The 18987-nt window shown below is 44.7% G+C and overlaps 1 protein-coding gene across 4 annotated transcripts; it reads left to right on the forward strand.

Moving 5' to 3' along the window:
• Positions 1-524: 524 nt before the first annotated feature.
• UBA5 (ubiquitin like modifier activating enzyme 5) lies at positions 525-13672 on the forward strand. 4 transcript variants are annotated; one of them, XM_042473505.1, is made up of 12 exons: positions 525-781; positions 2458-2503; positions 2590-2679; positions 5891-6000; positions 6329-6415; positions 7002-7086; positions 8091-8195; positions 8336-8463; positions 8586-8721; positions 8925-9000; positions 9973-10079; positions 11238-13672. In XM_042473505.1, exons 1-12 carry the CDS (start codon positions 621-623, stop codon positions 11319-11321), a joined length of 1215 nt encoding a protein of 404 aa, XP_042329439.1. In that variant the 5' UTR covers positions 525-620; the 3' UTR covers positions 11322-13672. The 4 variants fall into 4 exon arrangements, with proteins under 4 accessions (XP_042329439.1, XP_042329440.1, XP_042329442.1 ...); XM_042473506.1 differs by lacking the exon at positions 2458-2503 and having other exon boundaries at positions 649-781; XM_042473508.1 differs by lacking the exon at positions 2458-2503 and having other exon boundaries at positions 765-781; positions 2590-2674.
• The last annotated feature ends 5315 nt before the right edge of the window (positions 13673-18987 follow it).

The following is an 18987-nucleotide window of genomic DNA, read 5'->3' on the forward strand; positions in this document are numbered from 1 at the left end:
CCAAGGTCAGCCAAAGGGCTTGCATTGCCAAGCCAGGACTTATGGCGACCTTATACTGGGGTTTGCTTGGCAAGGTTTCTTCAGAGGGGGTTTGCCATGGCCTTCCCCTGAGGAGGCTGAGAGAGTGTGACTTGCCCAAGGTCACCCAGTGGGTTTACATGGCCACCCCGGAATTTGAACTCTGGTCTCCCAGTGACCCACATTCAAACCATTAAACCATGCTATCATAGGAGTTTCTTGGCAAGGGGGTGGGCCACTTGCCATCCTCTGGGGCTGAGAGAGTGTGACTTTCGCCCAAGAGTGGGTTGTTATTCTTAGGTGGGGGAGCCAACTGTGAACTCCAGCCTTAGTCCAAAACTCAAACCACTCTGGGCCTCACAACAAACCCCAACTCCCAGAACTCCATAGCCTGGATCCGGGGTGCCAAACCGGGCTATGTCCCCAGTGTGGACGCAGCCATAGGAACCACTTGTGGCCGGAACTCTAGTCGCTGGCTCTGGGCGACTGAGGGCAGGGGACGCCTTTTCCTGTAACTCCAGGAAGCGCTGGCAGTGAGACGTGTCTCTCTGGACGGAGGCAGCTTTCGTCCCTCTTGTGAGCCTTCCTTCCAGGATCCGGCCATGGCTGCCTCGCAGGGGCTGGTGGAGAGGCTCCAGCGCCGGGTCCAGGAGCTGGAGGACGAGCTCGCCCGGGAAAGGAGGGCTGGGGGCGGCGGCGAGCGAAGCCCCCGGGCTCGGATCCAAGAGATGAGCCCAGAAGTGACGGACTCCAACCCATACAGGTCAGTGGGAGCCCCAGAGCCTGGGACATTTGGGGCAGACGCCTCGCCTTCCCTGGGTCTTCTCTGGGATCATGAGGAGGAAAGAGAGAAGCTGGCAGCAGGAGCTTTCCTAGGCTTCAGCCTACTTCCTCAGATGATGACCAAAAGCATCTGAGGAGGAAGTGGACCAGTTGGTCCCCAAACTAGGGCCTCTAAGAGATGTTGGACTCCAGCTCCCAGAAGCCTCAGCCATGTTGGCCAGTAGTATGGGATTCTGGGAGCTGGAGTCCCCTGTAGGATGGAGCCATGGCAGCTAAAGTGGTGTCAAACTGCACTATTTCTGCAGTGCAGATGCACCCCACTCAGCTTGGGAGCATATGGTTTGAGTGTGTGTCTAGGATTGAGGAGACCGGGATTTGATTCCTAGCTCTGCCTTGAAACCCACTGTTAGGCAAAGCACACTCTCTCAGCCTCATGGAAAGACAATGGCAAACCTCCTCAAACAAGACTTGCTGAGTAAACCCCATAATAGGGTTGCCTTAGTCCCCATAAGTCAGAAACGGCTTGAAGGCACACAACAACAGCAACAGATGTTGTGTTATAGTAAACTAGATACAGTAAGCCATATCTAGAGGGACACAGCTTCCCCATCTCTGATTGACAGATTCAGATATTGATATATGTGCACAGGGCAGACAAAAGTATCTGTTTCATGCAGAAGATTCCAGGTTCAGTCCAGTGCTAGACTGTAAACAATGATTCCCAAACTCTGTCCTTCCAGGTGTTTTGGACTTCAACTCCCAGAATCCTAGTTCATTAGCTAAGATTAGGCTTCTGGGAGCTGAAATCCAAAACACCTGGAGGGCCAGAGTCTTGAGACATGACACACTTCTTATGGCGTTTCTGTAGAAGAGAGTACATGTTTGGCAGTTCCTAGTATTTCTAGGTAGCATAGTCTATTTGCTAAGGGAGGTTAGAAATGTTATTCCAGTATGTACTGAAGGCATGGGCAAAGGAATCCTTTCCTATAGACAGCATATTGGCGATGCCAACAGCCATGCTGAATTTCTGCACATGCCCTTATGTTACTATCAATCTCTGGCTTTCAGTGCTAGATATTTATGCCTCCATCTTAGCTACCATGTTTCTTCACGGCTCTCATGTTTCTTCATAATAGTAGTTCCATATGGTCTCATAGAAGACTGTGAAGCCTGAAATTGCATACTGACCGTGAGAAAGTAGTGACTGGAAAGAAGTCTATTAGCAGCAAGTCAAAACTTGGCACATTCATCTCTTGAAATGATCACATCTTAATTTGGCAATAATATAATGGTTATTCATGGATACAGCACAGCAAGTATTGGCATTTACAAAGTCTGTAGTCTTTCAGGATGTTTGAAGGGTTTCAGTTCTTCTGCTTAGTCTTTTATGCTACATTGAAAGTTATTAGATGATGGCCTAGAATGTTATCATATCAATGAACCTACACTTGTTTAAGGTCACTACTTTGGGAGAATTCCAAGCTCTGTGGAAGATGTGAGCAACAGGTAAACTGAATTAGGGATATTTTCTCAGGATTCTGTTAAGTATTGAATTGTTTGTTTCAAATTGCTGTTAAAATAGTTTACCATGTGCTTGACCTGAAGAAGTTCTTCCTTGATTAAAGTGTTTTTGTTTCCTCCTCTTTCTTCCTCTAGTCGTTTGATGGCACTGAAAAGAATGGGAATTGTGAAAGATTATGAGGTGGGCTCATGTTCCTTGTAGATATTTGCCTTCATGGTGTAGCTTCAGGGAACCAAGTACTTATCGGTATTGGTTTTTTGTCACAGAAAATCCGCTCCTTTGCAGTAGCCGTAGTGGGTGTTGGCGGAGTTGGCAGCGTGACTGCTGAGATGCTGACAAGATGTGGCATTGGTAAGGTAATATATATTTCTTCATTATAACAACAACACAATCCTGCATAAAATCACAGGTGCTTGGAGAAGGTTGAATGTTCATTTGTTGACTGCATGTATCTGCAATGACCACCATAACTTGTGAAGGGCAGACACAAGTATAGAGACCCATAATGGTTTGACAGATGTGTTTGGTGGAAGTTCCTATATGTATGCCTACTATGGATGGGATTCTCTTGGTGGCTAATGCTGATCTAATGGGAATTATGCCATATAAGTAATTTTTCAGGCATTGTACCAGCAAGCATTCAGTACCTTCATGTACAGCATCTTTTCCCTGATTGTGCAACAGCAACTGAGTGGTGCCACAGTGCACTCTCATGGCATTTAGTGGCCAGGGAACAGTGTTGTACCCTAGTGCTATCTAGCAGCCATTGCGCAGTTGCTCAGGAGCACACAGAGTATTCCTTCTTGCCTAGTTGCAGAACAGCAGCTGGACAATGCTGGGGCACCACACTGTCCACTTCAGGCCATGGGAGTGTGCCCTGGCATGAACCAGTTGTTGTGCCACTGGGGAAGAGGCCTTCTCCCTCTGAACCCACACCATACATATGCTAGCAGAACTTTATGCTCTGCCAGTTTCAAAGAGGATCTCAGCTCATGTATTTTGGAGCATGTGTCTGTCTGTTCTCACATATACAAATCCTGTTTCACTGCAACTTCCATGTGTGTATGTATGTTAGCAGGTATTTAACTGATGTCCTGACTGTCTTGTATAGGATTCAAAATGCCTTACAACCAGTTAAAAATAAGGCACAGCTATTTCATATATCTAAGCCCAAGTTTTGGACAGTATCCCACCCTGCCTTTCTTTATCTGCTGCAAAGACATGTAGGAAACAAATGGGAGCTTATCTTTCTCATAACATGTGACCCATAGAATGTTTTTTAATGAAAGGAAAATTGAGATGAATGACAACTGCACAGCTTTTAAAAAAATGTTGCTATTGAAATGTGTGTAGTTCTCATTTTGGAATTTATTTATGATCTGTCTTAAAGGAATACTGCTAGTGTATTGATTATTTCATAAAAAATTTAATTGGCTAGAAAGATTTTTATTTACAGCTACAGTGGTACCTCGGGATACGAAATACCCAGGTTACGAAATTTCCGGGATACGAAAAAATCCCATTGGAAATAATTGTTCCGGGTTACGAATGTTTTTTCGGGTTACGAAGAAAATTTTTGGTGCTTTTCGGCGCTTTTTCGCACGAAACGCGGCTTTTCCCCATTAGCGCCTATGGCAATTCGGCTTACGAAGGCTTTTCGGGTTACGAAAGCGGCCGCGGAACGAATTAATTTCGTAACCCGAGGGAGCACTGTACTGTTAAATTATTTTTATTAACAAATATTGTGTATACAATTAACACAGGAACAAAAATAATACATATTAGATCCATAGAATGCCATTACAAATGGAAATAATATGATAATAAATAAATAGTAAATAGAAAGCAGATTTTATTCCTAGTATAGATTAAATCAGTAATTCATATTGTAAAAGGAATATAGCATACTAAGAAGACAAAATATATTTTACTTTTAGATCACAAATAGGTGATCATTAATATGTCCAAACAGTTGCATAGCACAAAAGAAAAAAGAAATTATTTCCAAGCTTATGGTTCCCTCTCACCAATAACTGACAGCAGCCTGAAATGTGCTTGGTGTAAATGTCTTGGGACCATCTTGACACCATTAGCTTGCACATGAGTTTTGCATACTGCTTTCCTGCCCCACATGAATATGTTAGCCACCGCCTCGAACATGAAAGATAAACAGTTCTCTCCCATCAAGAGCACCACCCGTAACTCTCTTTGCAACCTTGCAATGCATAGCCTCTCCCATATTTCTAAAGTGCTTCCACTTTCAACCTAATGTTAGCAGCCACCACTGCAGTGGATCCACCTTCTCTCTTCTTCTTCCTCCTTCCCCCACAGCCAGAAAAAAACAATGCTCTATCTTCCCTATTTTAACAAACTTTGCATTCTCCTCATATCCAGAGTCTTTCCACTTTGAATCTGATGTTTACAGCCATTACCACAAAGGGAAGGTACAGTGTTGCTTTTGTCTGGCTGAGAGAGAGCGAGAGGAGGAAAAGGGGATTGATGTTGGATCCTCCTTAGGGGTGGCTCCAAACATCAGATTCAGAAGGAAGGACTTTGGAAATAGGGAGGGGAATGTGCAGTGTTGGTTTACACTTGTCTGGAAAGAAGGGTAAGGAGGAGGGGGTGAAGAGATCGACCTTGTTAAGCAGCAGCTACAAAGTTGCGAATAGTCAAAACCACGAATCCGAAACCCACAAATGTGAAGGGTTGACTGTATATGTTCCCTGATGTAGCAGCCTATGGTGGCAACATCTTTGCTTCATTTTAATCCCAACTTTTTTCCTGCAACCAGGATTTGAGGCACCTTAGAAAATTAAAACATATAAAATACAGATTAAAACATACAGAAGAGTATCATTAGCATTTCTTCATCATTAATTTTTTTCCATAAAATTAAAAGCAATTTAAAACAATTGATTACAAACAGAAAAAGCTAAGGAGCCATAAAAACACGCCATGCACATAGTATTAAACTCCTCTGAAAATTGGGCACTACCAGATGAAATTTTTACTCTAAATTGGCACCGACTCCTTCACAGTGCCTTTTGATTGTAGGCAGTAGGAGCCATCTGTCAGGAAGCATTGTTGCTTACCCACTTGCATTCAATCTAAAGAAGACAGGAGACCTAGGCCTGGAAGAAATGGCCCAGAAAGATTGGAAGGGGGCTGCGATGATGCCAGGACCATGGCGATTGTGCCACCGCAGTCAGAAACTGGTGCTGCCAGGAGTTGGATTTTATTCATTCCAAAGTACTGGAACATGGACCCAGAGAAGGTTCCAGCCACTTTGGGGGCCTGTGTAGTTTGAACACCACACCGCCAAAGTGGTTGGAAGCCATCTTATTTGGCCCATGCGTTTTGGGCCCTAGATGGAAATGATACTTAGGATGACTCCATCATGTGTAACTAATCTATCCCATCCCAGACAGAGACAGCTCAATGTGACTGAAAGGAAGAAGTCAAAATCACTTGAATAAGTTTGAATAAATATTGGCAAGGCTAAGGAGTTTGGCCCTATTTATTCTAAATAAGAATCCTTCCATGTATTGTTTGTAATCTTTCTTTTAGCTGCTCCTGTTTGATTATGATAAGGTGGAGCTGGCGAATATGAACCGGCTCTTTTTCCAACCCCATCAGGCTGGACTGAGTAAAGTTCAAGCAGCAGAGCACACACTGAGGTATGTGACGGGAGAAATGGGTTTTTGGAGTGTGGGATGCGACTTACAGATCTTCTGATTCGTTTTGTTGTACGTTTTGTAAATCTCAGAAGTTGGTCAGCTCTTGAATTGGTGTTGTTTATTCTCCTTCCCACCCCCTCTCTTTATAAAGAAATTGGTCAGCTCAATACTGTGTATTGTCATTAGGAAGTTAGTTCTGTTGAATTCTATAGGACTTTCTTTCAAGAAGGATTGTAGCCTATTATTTGCAAAAGAAATGTATGGGAAATCCTGTTAGATGTTTTCATATTAAGTCTTTAGGTAACACACCATTTATTTTGTTCTTTAGGAACATCAATCCTGATGTCCAGTTTGAAGTACATAACTACAACATCACTACTGTGGATAACTTTCAACATTTTATGGATAGGATCAGGTAAAATTCATTTAATTGTTAGCAGGACATAGCAATTGTTTTGTTTTTTGAACTAGTGATGGGGAACCTTTTTCAGCCCATGGGCCAGATTTCAATTTGGGAAGAGTCTTGGCTGTATTCAGTCAGTGGGTAGGGCGAAGGCAAGGCCAAGACCAAAGTAGGTGATGCCAAAGCAAAATAGGAAAGGGCAGGTACGATTGTTAAACTTTTAAACCTTTTTCCACCAAGCATGAAAAGCAGAGTTTGTTTTTATGCATTTATATTCAGGAGAAAGCCCTGAGGCAGCAACTTACAAGCATAGAAAAGTACATCTCAGGTTTATATGTCACTACAGAGAAGCTTATAACTAGTTGTTAAAACATTTAAAGAAAGGGTTTTTTTTGGGGGGGGGGTAGTCTAAATGCTTTTAAATATTCCCTTATCTCCAGTCACCATTTGGAGAAAGAAAGACTGAACAATAAACTCCTGGTTTTCAACTTCATTCAGATTTGATCATGATGCTGGGAGAAGGGAGGATTGTTTAAGAAGTTTCAAAGTCTTGCTTGCAAGTTGCCTTTAAAAGTCTGGGTTTTGTTTTTATTTTTAGTAATGGTGGATTAGAAGAAGGGAAACCAGTTGATCTTGTATTGAGCTGTGTGGATAACTTTGAAGCTCGTATGGCAATTAACACAGTAAGTATAGCATCACAATTGTGTGTTAATGTTTTCTTCTTGGTGACCTACTACCATCTAAATATGAAGAATACATTTGGGGCAAGAAGATGTGAATTGCACATAGGCCGGGCCTAATGCATCAGTGCTACACAGCCTCAGTTTGTTTCAAAGGTGTGGGGGTCTGAGCTCCTACAACTTCATACCCTCTAGTGCAGGACAGGCCTTACAGCTGTTGCACTTGGGATATTGAGTTGAAAATATTTGCTTAATTTTATGAATACTTATATTAAAAACAGATTTACATTCAGTGACTACAAAGGACTCCTGTGACATTGACACGAAGGAGTGACTTTGATATATCACTTTTGATAAGTAGGATGGAGGCATGTGTGACACCTGGCACAAACTCAGACCTCGTGGATTATCATTATACTAAATCTTTCAGTATAGCAGATATTGGAGAACTGGAAAATGTGTAGAAAGGGGCAAATAAAATGATCAGGGAGCTTTTTCCTGTTAGGAAAGATCGCAGCACTTAGACAGAGATTTGTTTTTGAGAAGGGGGATGTAACTTCCAGCATTTTCCAAAATAGTGCATGCTGTGAAGAAAGTGGATTAAAAAAAGGGGTTGCTCCCTCATAAAATTGGAACCTAGAGTTTCTCAGCAAACTGAAATGGTGGAATACTTGAGGCAAACAAAAGAAATTTTTATGCATCAGTTGTAGTAGCAACTGCTGGCCTAGATAAATTCATGGAGGATATTGTTATCAGTGGCTACTATCCATGATATAAACCATGTACAGCATCCAAGATCAGAGGGAACTTACCTGTAAATTTTAGTTGCTGGAGAACAATTGCAGGAGGGAGCTACTCTCCATTTACGATGCTTGCAGCTGGTCTTGGTGACACAGTGATGGACCAGATAATCCTTTGTTCTGATCCAGGCTCTTCTTATGCTCTTACATTCTGTAGCAGCTTTTGTGTGTATAAATTGATTGTGTTGTCATTTTGGTTTTTTGAAGGCCTGCAATGAACTTGGGCAAATATGGATGGAATCGGGAGTAAGTGAAAATGCTGTCTCTGGCCACATCCAACTGCTCATACCTGGTGAATCAGCTTGTTTTGCAGTATGTGTTGCTCTGCTCGCCTCTTATTTTTTGGGTTGCCCTAGGAGAATGGGGGTGGGAGTCCTTTGATTGCTTTTGTCTTTTTCAAGAAACATTCCTTGTTTCTAAAATGTATTTTCTCTTTTCTCCCTTTTGGGCAGTGTGCACCACCACTTGTTGTTGCAGCAAACATAGATGAGAAAACATTAAAACGGGAGGGAGTATGTGCAGCCAGTCTACCCACTACTATGGGAGTAGTCGCTGGTCTTCTTGTGCAAAATGTTCTCAAGTAAGTGACTGAACCTAGGATTTTTTGATTTTTAAAGCTTACTTGGCCATCATGAGCATATTGTGAATCTTGATCTTCTTTTTGATATAATCCTTCCTGTATCCTTCTCACATTTTCCCTAGATATTTATTAAACTTTGGCACTGTGAGCTTTTATCTTGGCTACAATGCAATGCAAGATTTCTTTCCAACCATGACCATGAAGCCCAACCCACAGTGTGGTGACAAAAACTGCAGAAAGCAACAGGAAGAATACAAGGTATAATGAATAAATAAAAGGCACTAGACTTCAGAGTTTTTAAGTTCATTAAAGGGGTGGGTGACTTGTTCAGTGTCAGCTAGGAAGTGTTGCATGAACTCTTCCATAAATGCTTTCTCTGCTTAGATACTCTGACTGAAACATTTGAAAGTAATTGTTTAACTTTTCTGCTGTTGTCATTCATAATGCCTTTGTATTTCCAGAAAAAAGCAGCAGAAAACCCTAAAGAAGAGGTCTTTGAACAGGAAGAGGAAATAGTACATGAGGAAAATGATTGGGGTGAGCAGTACATTAAAAAAAAAAACCAGGATTGCTAAAGCCAATGTGGGACTGAGATAGGCTTTGCCAGGGAGGAGAAAGCCAAGCAGAATCCCGACATGTCTGTCATTGGGTATGGGTGAAGGAAAGTACAGTGGTGCCTCGGGTTACGAAAGTAATTCGTTCCGCGGCCGCTTTCGTAACCCGAAAAGCCTTCGTAAGCCGAATTGCCATAGGCGCTAATGGGGAAAAGCCGCGATTCCGTGCGAAAAAGCCGAAAAAAGCACCAAAAGTTTTTTCGTAACCCGAAAAAACATTCGTAACCCGAAACAATAATTCCCTATGGGATTTTTTCGTATCCCGAAAATATCGTAACCTGGGTATTTCGTATCCCGAGGTACCACTGTAACTCTTTTCAAGGGAGTCATTGAAGTGTGCCAGGCAGAATATACTGATACACACAATACCAGTGATGGAGGGGAACAAATAATTTTTGTTCATCATGCTACCTCTGTGTCTGAATGGAAAGACTGAAGGGTTATACAGGTGAAATGGTAACTGAATGCTATATTCAGTGTGACTGTTGCATAGGACATTGGCATACCACTGTTAGGAAATCCTGGATGAAGAGCGACACATAGTAGGGGCTTCAAAAATTACTTTGTGTCATTAGGAGCCCTGGTAGTGTAGTGGTTAAATGCTTGTTCTTCAGCCACTCACTCAAAACCATAAAGTTGTGAGTTCGATACTAGCCAGGGCTCAAGCTCAACTCAGGCTTGCATCCTTCAGAGGTCGCTAAAATGAGTACCCAGCTTGTTGGGGGCAATTAGCTTACAGTTGTAAACCACTTAGAGACTGCTTAGTTCAGTATGAAGCTGCTGTTGCTATTGCTATTGGATTGCTTGAAAAAGGAATAGATTTGGAATAGACAGAAAAGCCAAAAACAACCATAATAACCATATTCCTCATGTGTTTGTTTTGCTGGACATTCAGGTATAGAATTGGTTTCAGAGGTTTCTGAAGAGGAGTTGAAAGCTGCTTCTGGTCCAGTTCCTGATCTTCCAGAAGGAATCACGTTGGCATATACAATACCAGACAAGGTCATCAGAATTTCTCAATGTTCTGATCTTTAAAAATAAAACCTTATCTAGCTGTTTTCAACTTGGACTGGCTTTGTCCTTACAATTATGTCAGAATAAGTTGTGAAAGCTGCAATTTTACAGCTTGTTTTCGTGCTTGTTTTCTTCTTTTGTATCTTATTAGGCTGCCTATTACTGCTGCTGCAACAATTGCAGCCTCACAAGTACTGACATGCTGAGGTATAAAAATTGGCCATTTCTGTGTCTCTGGGGAAATTTTCTACCACTTTTTTCCTCCAATTACATTGAAGAAAAATATAAAAAGATCCCTAAGGCGCAGCATATTTGCATTTATGGAAGTGGGGATAGTGAAAATGCCATACACTATATGCTACATTGTAGGATAAATAAAACCCCAAGAGATAAGTTTCTGCAGAGAAGTTTAGAAGTTGTAACTAACCAAAATGACCTGGAGAAAATCATGTACTTGTTAGCTAATACAGCTAAGTCTGTTATGTTCAACACAGCTAGATTTGCTGTGGAAGCAGCTAAACTTAGATTAGACATTGAGAATAAAGGCCTGCATGGGAATCTGCAGTAAATAGAATATACTACAGTAATTTGAATGTATTATGGACATTTGTGATATGTTTTAGTATGAAACATTTCTGTAATTTTAGTGTAAATATATTGCTTTATATGTTATAGAGTTAACTGATTGTAAATTTTTAAAAGGTTTTTTTTGTGGGGGTGGGGGTAATTTGATTACTATAATCTGTATTTGGTTGTCAGGAATAAACTGTACTGTACCACTTTTTTCCAATTGCAGCTGACACTAAAAAGCATTGGTTTATATATACTTTTCTGAACTTCACTTTGCCTCAGGTTTTGAAACTGCTGACCCTCCAGACATTATTGGACTGCAATTTCTATCAATCCTAGTCAGCACAGCCAATAATGTAGGTTGCTGGGAATTCAGTTCAGCAGCGTTTTGGGCCTCATGAATTTCACCTTGCTGCTTTTCATAACATGAAAGAGTCTCAAGAAGAGCAAATAAGTTCTGCTCAAGGCCCATGTATCTGACTTGTACTTGGTACTCAGAAGCTTAGTTTGTTGGAGTTCTTTATTTTGGGCACACAGACAGGGAATAATATTAATTTTCTCTTCTGTCTTTAACAGGAAGAAAACCTTGTAGATGGAGAAACTGTTGCTGAGTCAGAGGAAAGTCTAGAAGAACTTATGGCTAAAATGAAGAATATATAGTCTCCAAATGCTTCAAGGAAGCCTTTTGTATCATATTTAGTCTTTCATGGATGATGATTCATTGTATCATTAGTCTGCTTATTTATGTGATTTGACAACTGTACACTCACAGCTTTCAGAACATAAGAGGGTCCAAATTTGTGGTGAAAACTTGCTAAGGCAAGCTGCCAAAAATGTTTCCTTCAGTCTATAATCCAGAGTATCAGCTGCCTTCTAGACCAGGTATGGATGGCAAGGAATTTACTTGTTAGCTTAACAAGAGAAATACACATAAAGAAATTGTGCAAAACTCCTAATTGTTTGTAAGCTATATTATTTAGAATGAAATAATTCAATAGCTGCTGTAACCTTATTTCCTATAGAGAATATTACTGGGCCAGTTCACAGGGGCCAGTAAACCATGGCCTTCCCCAAACTGGGCAACTCTAGATGCTTTGGCCTACAGCTGCCATCAGCTCTGGCCACCATTGACAATGGGATGTTGGGAACTGTAAGACAAAACAATTAGAGACCCAAATTGTGGAAGACTTGTATTATTATGCACACTTACGTGTGCTAGCATTAAAAAAAACCTCTGAAGACTTGAGCACTCCTCTTTTGATGTCACAGTGCCGCTAGGCAAAATAGTTATTTCTGGATTGTCATCATGTAGATATCAGAAATATGGATTTGAAGAAACAGTGTTGTTACATTAACTGGAGTCATTACCTAGTTGTCTGTTTTGTAATTGAAAAGAGTCTAGTTTTATTCAGATGGATGGTTTATTTGAAACTGCAAAGCTGGATTTGAGGGAAGTGAAATCAAATTGTGGTGTATTCCTCCTATTCCTTCTAGCATCCAAGGAGTTGTGGTGGGGTGTGGTTTGCTTTCAAGTTGTTTCTGACTTATGGCAACCCTATCACTGGGTTTGCAAGGAGGCCAAAGGCCTAAAACATTGCTAAGCTGGCTGAGGCCAGGACGTGCTATCTTATTTTATAGTTTAGTGTTATATGTGAACTAGGTCGGTCACTTCACAACACATGCCTGTTATCTTTTTATACAGTTGTACAGGTGCATTTACTTTACAGCAGCATTGTGTTGTTGTGTGCCTTCAAGTCATTTCTGACTTACGGTGACCTGAAGGTGAACCTATCATGGAGGGTTTTTTTTGGCAGAAATTGTTCAGACCCTGGTCCTCAAACCACTACACCATGATGACACACTATTATAAATCATGGGGTCTAAGTATTCCTTGATACCAAAATCAAGGGTTGTTTGTTTGTTTTGTGCCTGTTACTTGTCGGCTGGAAAACTGAATATGCTAAAAGCTGTACAAGGCTGGCACCATAGTTGAGCAGCACCAGATAAATTTTCCTATTCCATCTACACTCATTGGGGGAAGGTGACACTTCATGATAAAAGCATGACTATTGACTATGTATCTATTAATAATGGTGGCAGAGGAGGACATATTAAAAAATTAAAAATATAATGTGTTGTTTAAGTTCATGGAGTAAATACTTCTTGAAGCCCTGATAAAATTCAGATTTCCAAATAAGGAAATATTGGCTATAACACAAGCTGTAGAGTAGTTGAATTAAAGTTACTTCAAATTGATAAGAGACTTTCAGACAATTTAAAGGAATTGCATCTTTTTGTTGGGCCAGATAATTAGCATATGTCTATGCTGTTACTTATTGATTGGTTCAAATATAGATCATCACACATGTGCAGCAAGTGTTGAGTGATTATAGGCTCAGAGCAGTCTGGAACTTAAATGGCTGCAAAAGTGCACACACTGTCTCAAAGAACCCAGGAACTCAGTCTTCTTTGTGATATCAGAACAATTAAGCACTGTGCAAAGGTAAATGAGTGCTAATAAGACGAGTAAATGTCTTACAACATCTTTGCACTGCCCTTTACCATTTCTTTATAATACAAATTTTAAAATAATAGTAACATTATATGTAGTACATACTTGTAACTTACTGGTATGTTCCAGCTATCTGAATGACCTCTACGATGAGGAGGCTGCAATCCATTAGAGATGTGTACTATCAGTGGGACTTCAATATACAATAACTACTGTGGTACTTTAAGTCCCCCTTTCAGTAACCTGATAAAATTTACAAAGTTTTTCATTCAACTGGAATAGTATGTGAAGAGGAAGAATAAAACAGGTTTACAATTTTAAAAAAAGTTGGAACTTTTGACACGAGAAGCAAAGCCACAATTAACTGGTTCAAATACTCAGTTCCTAAAGTGCACTGTTATTTCAGTGCAATTTTGCAACAATATTCTGTCCTTTTCCTTCTGGGAGTTTAAGCTGGGCTACTAATCCTGGTTGGAAATAAACTTTATTTCTAAATGGCTTCAGTGGCTGCTCATTATTTATTGCATTAATCCTTTTGAAATGCAAACAGTTTGCTCATATATTTTATATAATTATCTTGACTGGTTGAGACAGAGATGATTAACATGAAGAAAACTTAACCTTCATTGAAGGAGTTCCTTTTCTTTTCATGTCTATAGTACTCTCATAGTGCCAAGAAATTGATCCTTTGAAATTTTTAACCATAGAAGCTAGGAGTGAAACTAACTACTGCATTCACTTTGTGGCAATGGTTATTGATTGTGGAAGTTTCTCATTATGAAGAGCGCCGCCTCCCTGCAGCCTCCTCCGCCTCAGGCCTCGCTGCCCTCCTTTTCCTCCGCACGGCATGCGCGGGGGGAGGAGGAGGAGGGCAGCGATGGCCCCAAGGTGCCCAGCAACCCCGCTGAAACGGGCTTTTCCCGGTTTTTGGCTGCACCGTGCCGTGACCGGGCAGGTGCAGCCAAAAACCGGGAAAAACCTTTAAAATTTAAATTTTAAAACCTTTAAAATTCCTTCACGCTCCCTCTCCTAAAACTCCAACTCCCAGCATGCAAAGCGGGAAAAGGCGCCCACGTGACACTAACCGGGCAGTCCTGTCCCTTTCCCAGAACTCAAATCCCGCATGCAAAGCGGGAAAGTGCCCCCACGTGACACTAAATTGGAGTCCTCTCCCTCTCCTAGAACTCCAACTCCCAGAATGCAAAGCGGAAAAGCGCCCCCCACGTGACACGAAACGGGGTCTTTTCCCACTAACAGAACTCCAACTCCCAGCATGCAAAGCGGGAAAGTGCCCCCCACGTGATATTAAATCGGAGTCCTGTCCCTCTCCCAGAAAACTCCAACTCCCAGCATGCAAAGCGGGAAAAGCACCTTCCACGTGACACTAAATCGGAGTCAGTCCCTCTCCCAGCACTCCAACTCCCAGAATGCAAAGCGGGAAAAGCGCCCCCGAACGTGACACTAAACGGGAGTCCTCCGTCTCACAGGAAAACTCCAACTCCAGCATGACAGCGGGAAAAGCACACCCACGTGACACTAAATCGGAGTCCGGTCCCTACCCAGACTCCAACTCCAGCATGCAAAGCGGGAAAAGCGCCCCCATGTGACATTAAAACGGGAGTCCTCTCCCTCTCCTAGAACTCCAACTCCCAGCATGCAAAGCGGGAAAAGCGCCCCACTGACACTAAAGGGAGTCCTCTCTCTCTAGAACTCCAACACTCCCAGCATGCAAAGCGGAATAGTGCCCCCACGTGACAACTAAATCGGAGTCCGTCCCTCTCCTAGAAATCCAACTCCCAGCATGCACAAGCGGGAAAAGCGCCCCCCACGTGACCCGAAACGGGAGTCTTTTCCCACTCACAGAACTCAAACTCCCAGCATGCAAAGCGGGAAAAAGTGCCCACGTGACATTAATCCGGAGTCCTGTCCTCTCTCTAGAACTCCAACTCCAGCATGCAACAGCGGGAAAAGCGCCCCCATGTGACATTAACGGGACGGAGTCCTCTCCCTCTCTAGAAATCCAACTCCCAGCATGCAAAGCGGGAAAAGCGCCCCCCACGTGACACGAACGGGGTCTTTCCCACTCACCGAACTCAAACTCCCAGCATGCAAAGCGGGAAAGTGCCCCCACGTGACATTAAATCGGAGTCCTGTCCCTCTCCTAGAACTCCACTCCCAGCATGCCAAGCGGGAAAAAGCGCCCCCCATTGTGACATTAACGGGGAGTCCTCTCCTCTCCTAGACACTCCAACTCCCAGCATTACAAAGCGGGAAAAGCGCCCCACCGGACAACAATCGGGTCCTGTCCCTCTTCTAGAACTCCAACTCCAGCATGCAAAGCGGGAAAAACTGCCCCAACGTGACACTAAACGGAGTCCTGTCATGCAAAGCGGGAAAAAGCGCCCCCCACGTGACACGAACACGGAGTCTTTTCCCATTCACAGAACTCCAACTCCCAGCATGCAAAGCGGGAAAAACGCGCCCCCACGTGACACTAAACGGGAGTCCTATCAGTCTCCCAGACTACAACTCCCGCCATGCAAAGCGGGAAAAGTGCCCCCCACGTGACATTAAATCGGAGTCCTGTCCCTCTCCTAGAAACTCCAACTCCAGCATGCACAGCGGGAACGCGCCACCACGTGACACTAAACGGGAGTCCCTTCTCCTTCCTAGAGAACTCAAACTCCCAGCATGCAAAGCGGGAGAAAGCCGCCCCAGTGACACTAAACGGGAGTTCCTGTCCCTCTCCCAGAACTCAAACTCCCAATGCAAAAGCGGGGAAAAGTGCCCCCACGTGACACTAAATGCGAGTACCTTCCCTCTCCTAGAACTCCAACTCCCAGCATGCAAAGCGGGAAAAGCGCCCCCCACGTGACCGAAACGGGAGTCTTTTCCCACTCAACAGAACTACCAACTCCCAGCATGCAAAGCGGAGAAAAGTGCCCCCACGTGATATATAATCGGAGTCTGTTCCCTCTTTCCAGACTCCAACTCCCCGCATGCAAAGCGGGAAAAGCGCTCTCCCCGTGACACTAAATCGGAGTCCTGTCCCTCTCCCAGCACTCCAACTCCCAGCATGCCAAAGCGGGAAAACGCCCCCGCACGTGACACAAACGGGAGTCCTCTCCGTCTCACAGAACTCCACTCCCAGCATGCAAAGCGGGAAAAGCCACACCACGTGACACTAAATCGGAGTCCTGTCCCTCTCCCAGAACTCCAACTCCCAGAGCTGCAAAGCGGGAAAACGCCCCCCCCCGTGACACTAAACGGGAGTCCAGTCCCTCTCCAGAAACTCCAATCCCCGCATGCAAGCGGGAAAGCACACACGTTACACTATATCGGAGTCCTGTCCCTCTCCCAGAACTCCAACTCCCCGCATGCACAAGCGGGAAAAGCGCCCCCCCACGGACACTAACGGGAGTCCTCTCCCTCTCACAGAACTCCAACTCCCAGCATGCAAAAGGGGAAAAGCGCCACCCACGTGACACTAAACGGAGTCTCTCCGTCTCACAGAACTCCAACTCCCAGCATGCAAAGCGGGGAAAAGCACACCCACGTCACACTAATCGGAGTCCCTTTCCCTCTCCCAGAACTCCAACTCCCAGCATGCAAAGCGGGAAAAGCGCCCCCACCACGTGACACTAAACGGGTCCTTTCCCTCTCCCAGAAATCCAATCCCAGCATGCAAGCGGGAAAGCACCCCCACGTTACACTATCATCGGATCTCTGTCCCTCTCCCAGCAACTCCAAACTCCCAGCATGACAAAGCGGAAAAGCGCCCCCCACGTGACACTAAACGGGACTCTCTCCTCTCCCAGAACTCCAACTCACAGCATGCAAAGCGGGAAAAGCGCCACCCACGTGACACTAAACGGGAGTCCTCTCCGTCTCCCAGAACTACAACTCCCACCCTGCAAAGCGGGAAAAGCGCCCCACGTGAATAAATCGGATCCTGTCCCTCTCCTAGAACTCCAAACTCCCAGCATGCAACAGCGGGAGAAAAGCCCACACACGTGACATTAAATCGGAGTCCTCTCCCTCTCCTAGAATCCCGACTCCCAGCATACAAAGCGGCAAAGCGCCCCCCCGTGACACTAAATCGGAGTCTGTCCCTCTCCTAGAAACTCCAACTCCCAGCATGCAAAGCGGGAAAAGCGCCCCCAGTAACACGAAAGAACGGGATCTTTCCCACTCACAGAACTCCGACTCCCAGCATGCAAAGCGGGAAAAGCTGCCCCACGTGATATTAAATCGGAGTCTTCTCCCCTCTCCTAGAAACTCAACTCCCAGCATGCAAAGCGGAAAAGCACCTCCCACGTGGACACAAAATCGGAGTCCTGTCCCTCTCCCAGCACTCCAACTCCCAGCTGCAAAGCGGGAAAAGCACCTCCCACGTGACACTAAATCTGAGTCCTGTCCCTCTCCCAGAACCCCAACTCCCAGCATGCAAAAGACGGGAAAAGCGCCCCCCACGTGACACTAAACGGGAGTCCTCCCTCTCCCAGCACTCCAACTCCCAGCATGCACAGGGAAAAGCGCCCCCACTTTTCCTCCAACTCCAGCAGGATCTGATTTAATGTCACGTGGGGGCACTTTCCCGCTTTGCATGGAGGGAGTTGTGTTCTGGGAGACGGATAGGACTCCCGTTTAGTGTCACGTGGGGCTTTTCCCGCTTTGCATGCTGGGAGTTGGAGGATTCGGGAGACGGAGAGGACTCCCGTTTAGTGTCACGTGCGGGGGCGCTTTTCCGCTTTGCATGCTGGGAGTGGAGTTCTAGGATAGAAGGACAGACTCCCGTTTAGTGTCACGTGGGGGGCGCTTTTCCGCTTGCCTGCAGGGAGTTGGAGTTCTCGGAGTGGATAAGGACTCCCGTTTGGTTCGTCACGTGGGGGCGCTTTTCCGCTTTGCATGCTGGAGTTGGAGTTCTGGGAGGGACAGACTCCGATTTAGTGTCACGTGTGTGTGCTTTTCCCGCTTTGACTGCTGGGAGTTGGAGTTCTGGGAGAGGGAGAGGGACTTCCCGTTTAGTGTCACGTGGGGGCTCTTTTCCGCTTTGATGCTGGGAGTTGGAGTTCTCGGAGTGGGAAAGGATCCCGTTTGGGGTACGTGGGGGCGCTTTTCCGTTTGAATGTGGGAGTTGGGTTCTGGGAGAGGGAGGAGGACTCCGTATAGTGTAAGTGTGTGTGTTTTCCGTTTGCATGCTGGGAGTTGGGTTTAGGAGTGGGAAAGGAATCCAGTTTAGTGTAACGTGGGGGTGCTTTCCCGCTTTGATGCTGCTGGGATTTGGAGTTTTAGGAACGTGGGAAAGGACTCCCGTTAGTGTCACGTGGGTGGCGCTTTTCCCGCTTTGCATGCTGGGGTTGGAGTTGGGGAGGGAGAGGACTGTTTAGTGTCAAGTGGGGGCGCTTTCTCCGCTTTGCATGCTGGGAGTTGGAGTTCTAGGAGTGGGAAAGGACTCCCGTTTGGTCACGTGGGGCGCTTTTCCCGCTTTGCATGCTGGGAGTTGGAGTTTAGAAGTGGGAAAGGGACTCCCGTTTAGTGTCACGTGGGGGTGTTTCCTTCTTTGCCCTGCTGGGAGTTGGGTTCTAGGAGTGGGAAGGAAAGGATCCCGTTTAGTGTCACGTGGGGGCGCTTTCCCGCTTTGCATGCTGGGAGTTGGAGTTTCTGGGAGTGGGACAGGACTCCCGTTTTGTGTCACGGGGGGGTGCGCTTTTCCGCTTTGCATGATGGAGTTGGAGTTTGAGGTGGGAAAGGACTCCCGTTTATTGTACGTGGGGGCGCTTTTCTCGCTTTGCATGCTGGGAGTTGGAGTTC

The sequence above is a fragment of the Sceloporus undulatus genome, chromosome 6, assembly GCF_019175285.1.
Source record: "Sceloporus undulatus isolate JIND9_A2432 ecotype Alabama chromosome 6, SceUnd_v1.1, whole genome shotgun sequence".
In the NCBI taxonomy this organism is placed as follows: Eukaryota; Metazoa; Chordata; class Lepidosauria; order Squamata; family Phrynosomatidae; genus Sceloporus; species Sceloporus undulatus.

Excerpts from the sequence above, each read along its gene's own strand:
- UBA5 (XM_042473505.1), top strand. The coding sequence starts at position 621 with ATGGCTGCCTCGCAGGGGCTGGTGGAGAGGCTCCAGCGCCGGGTCCAG. Across the intron at positions 782-2,457 it reads ACGGACTCCAACCCATACAG|TCGTTTGATGGCACTGAAAA; the intron begins GTCAGTGGGAGC and ends TTCTTCCTCTAG. Across the intron at positions 10,080-11,237 it reads CATATACAATACCAGACAAG|GAAGAAAACCTTGTAGATGG; the intron begins GTCATCAGAATT and ends TGTCTTTAACAG.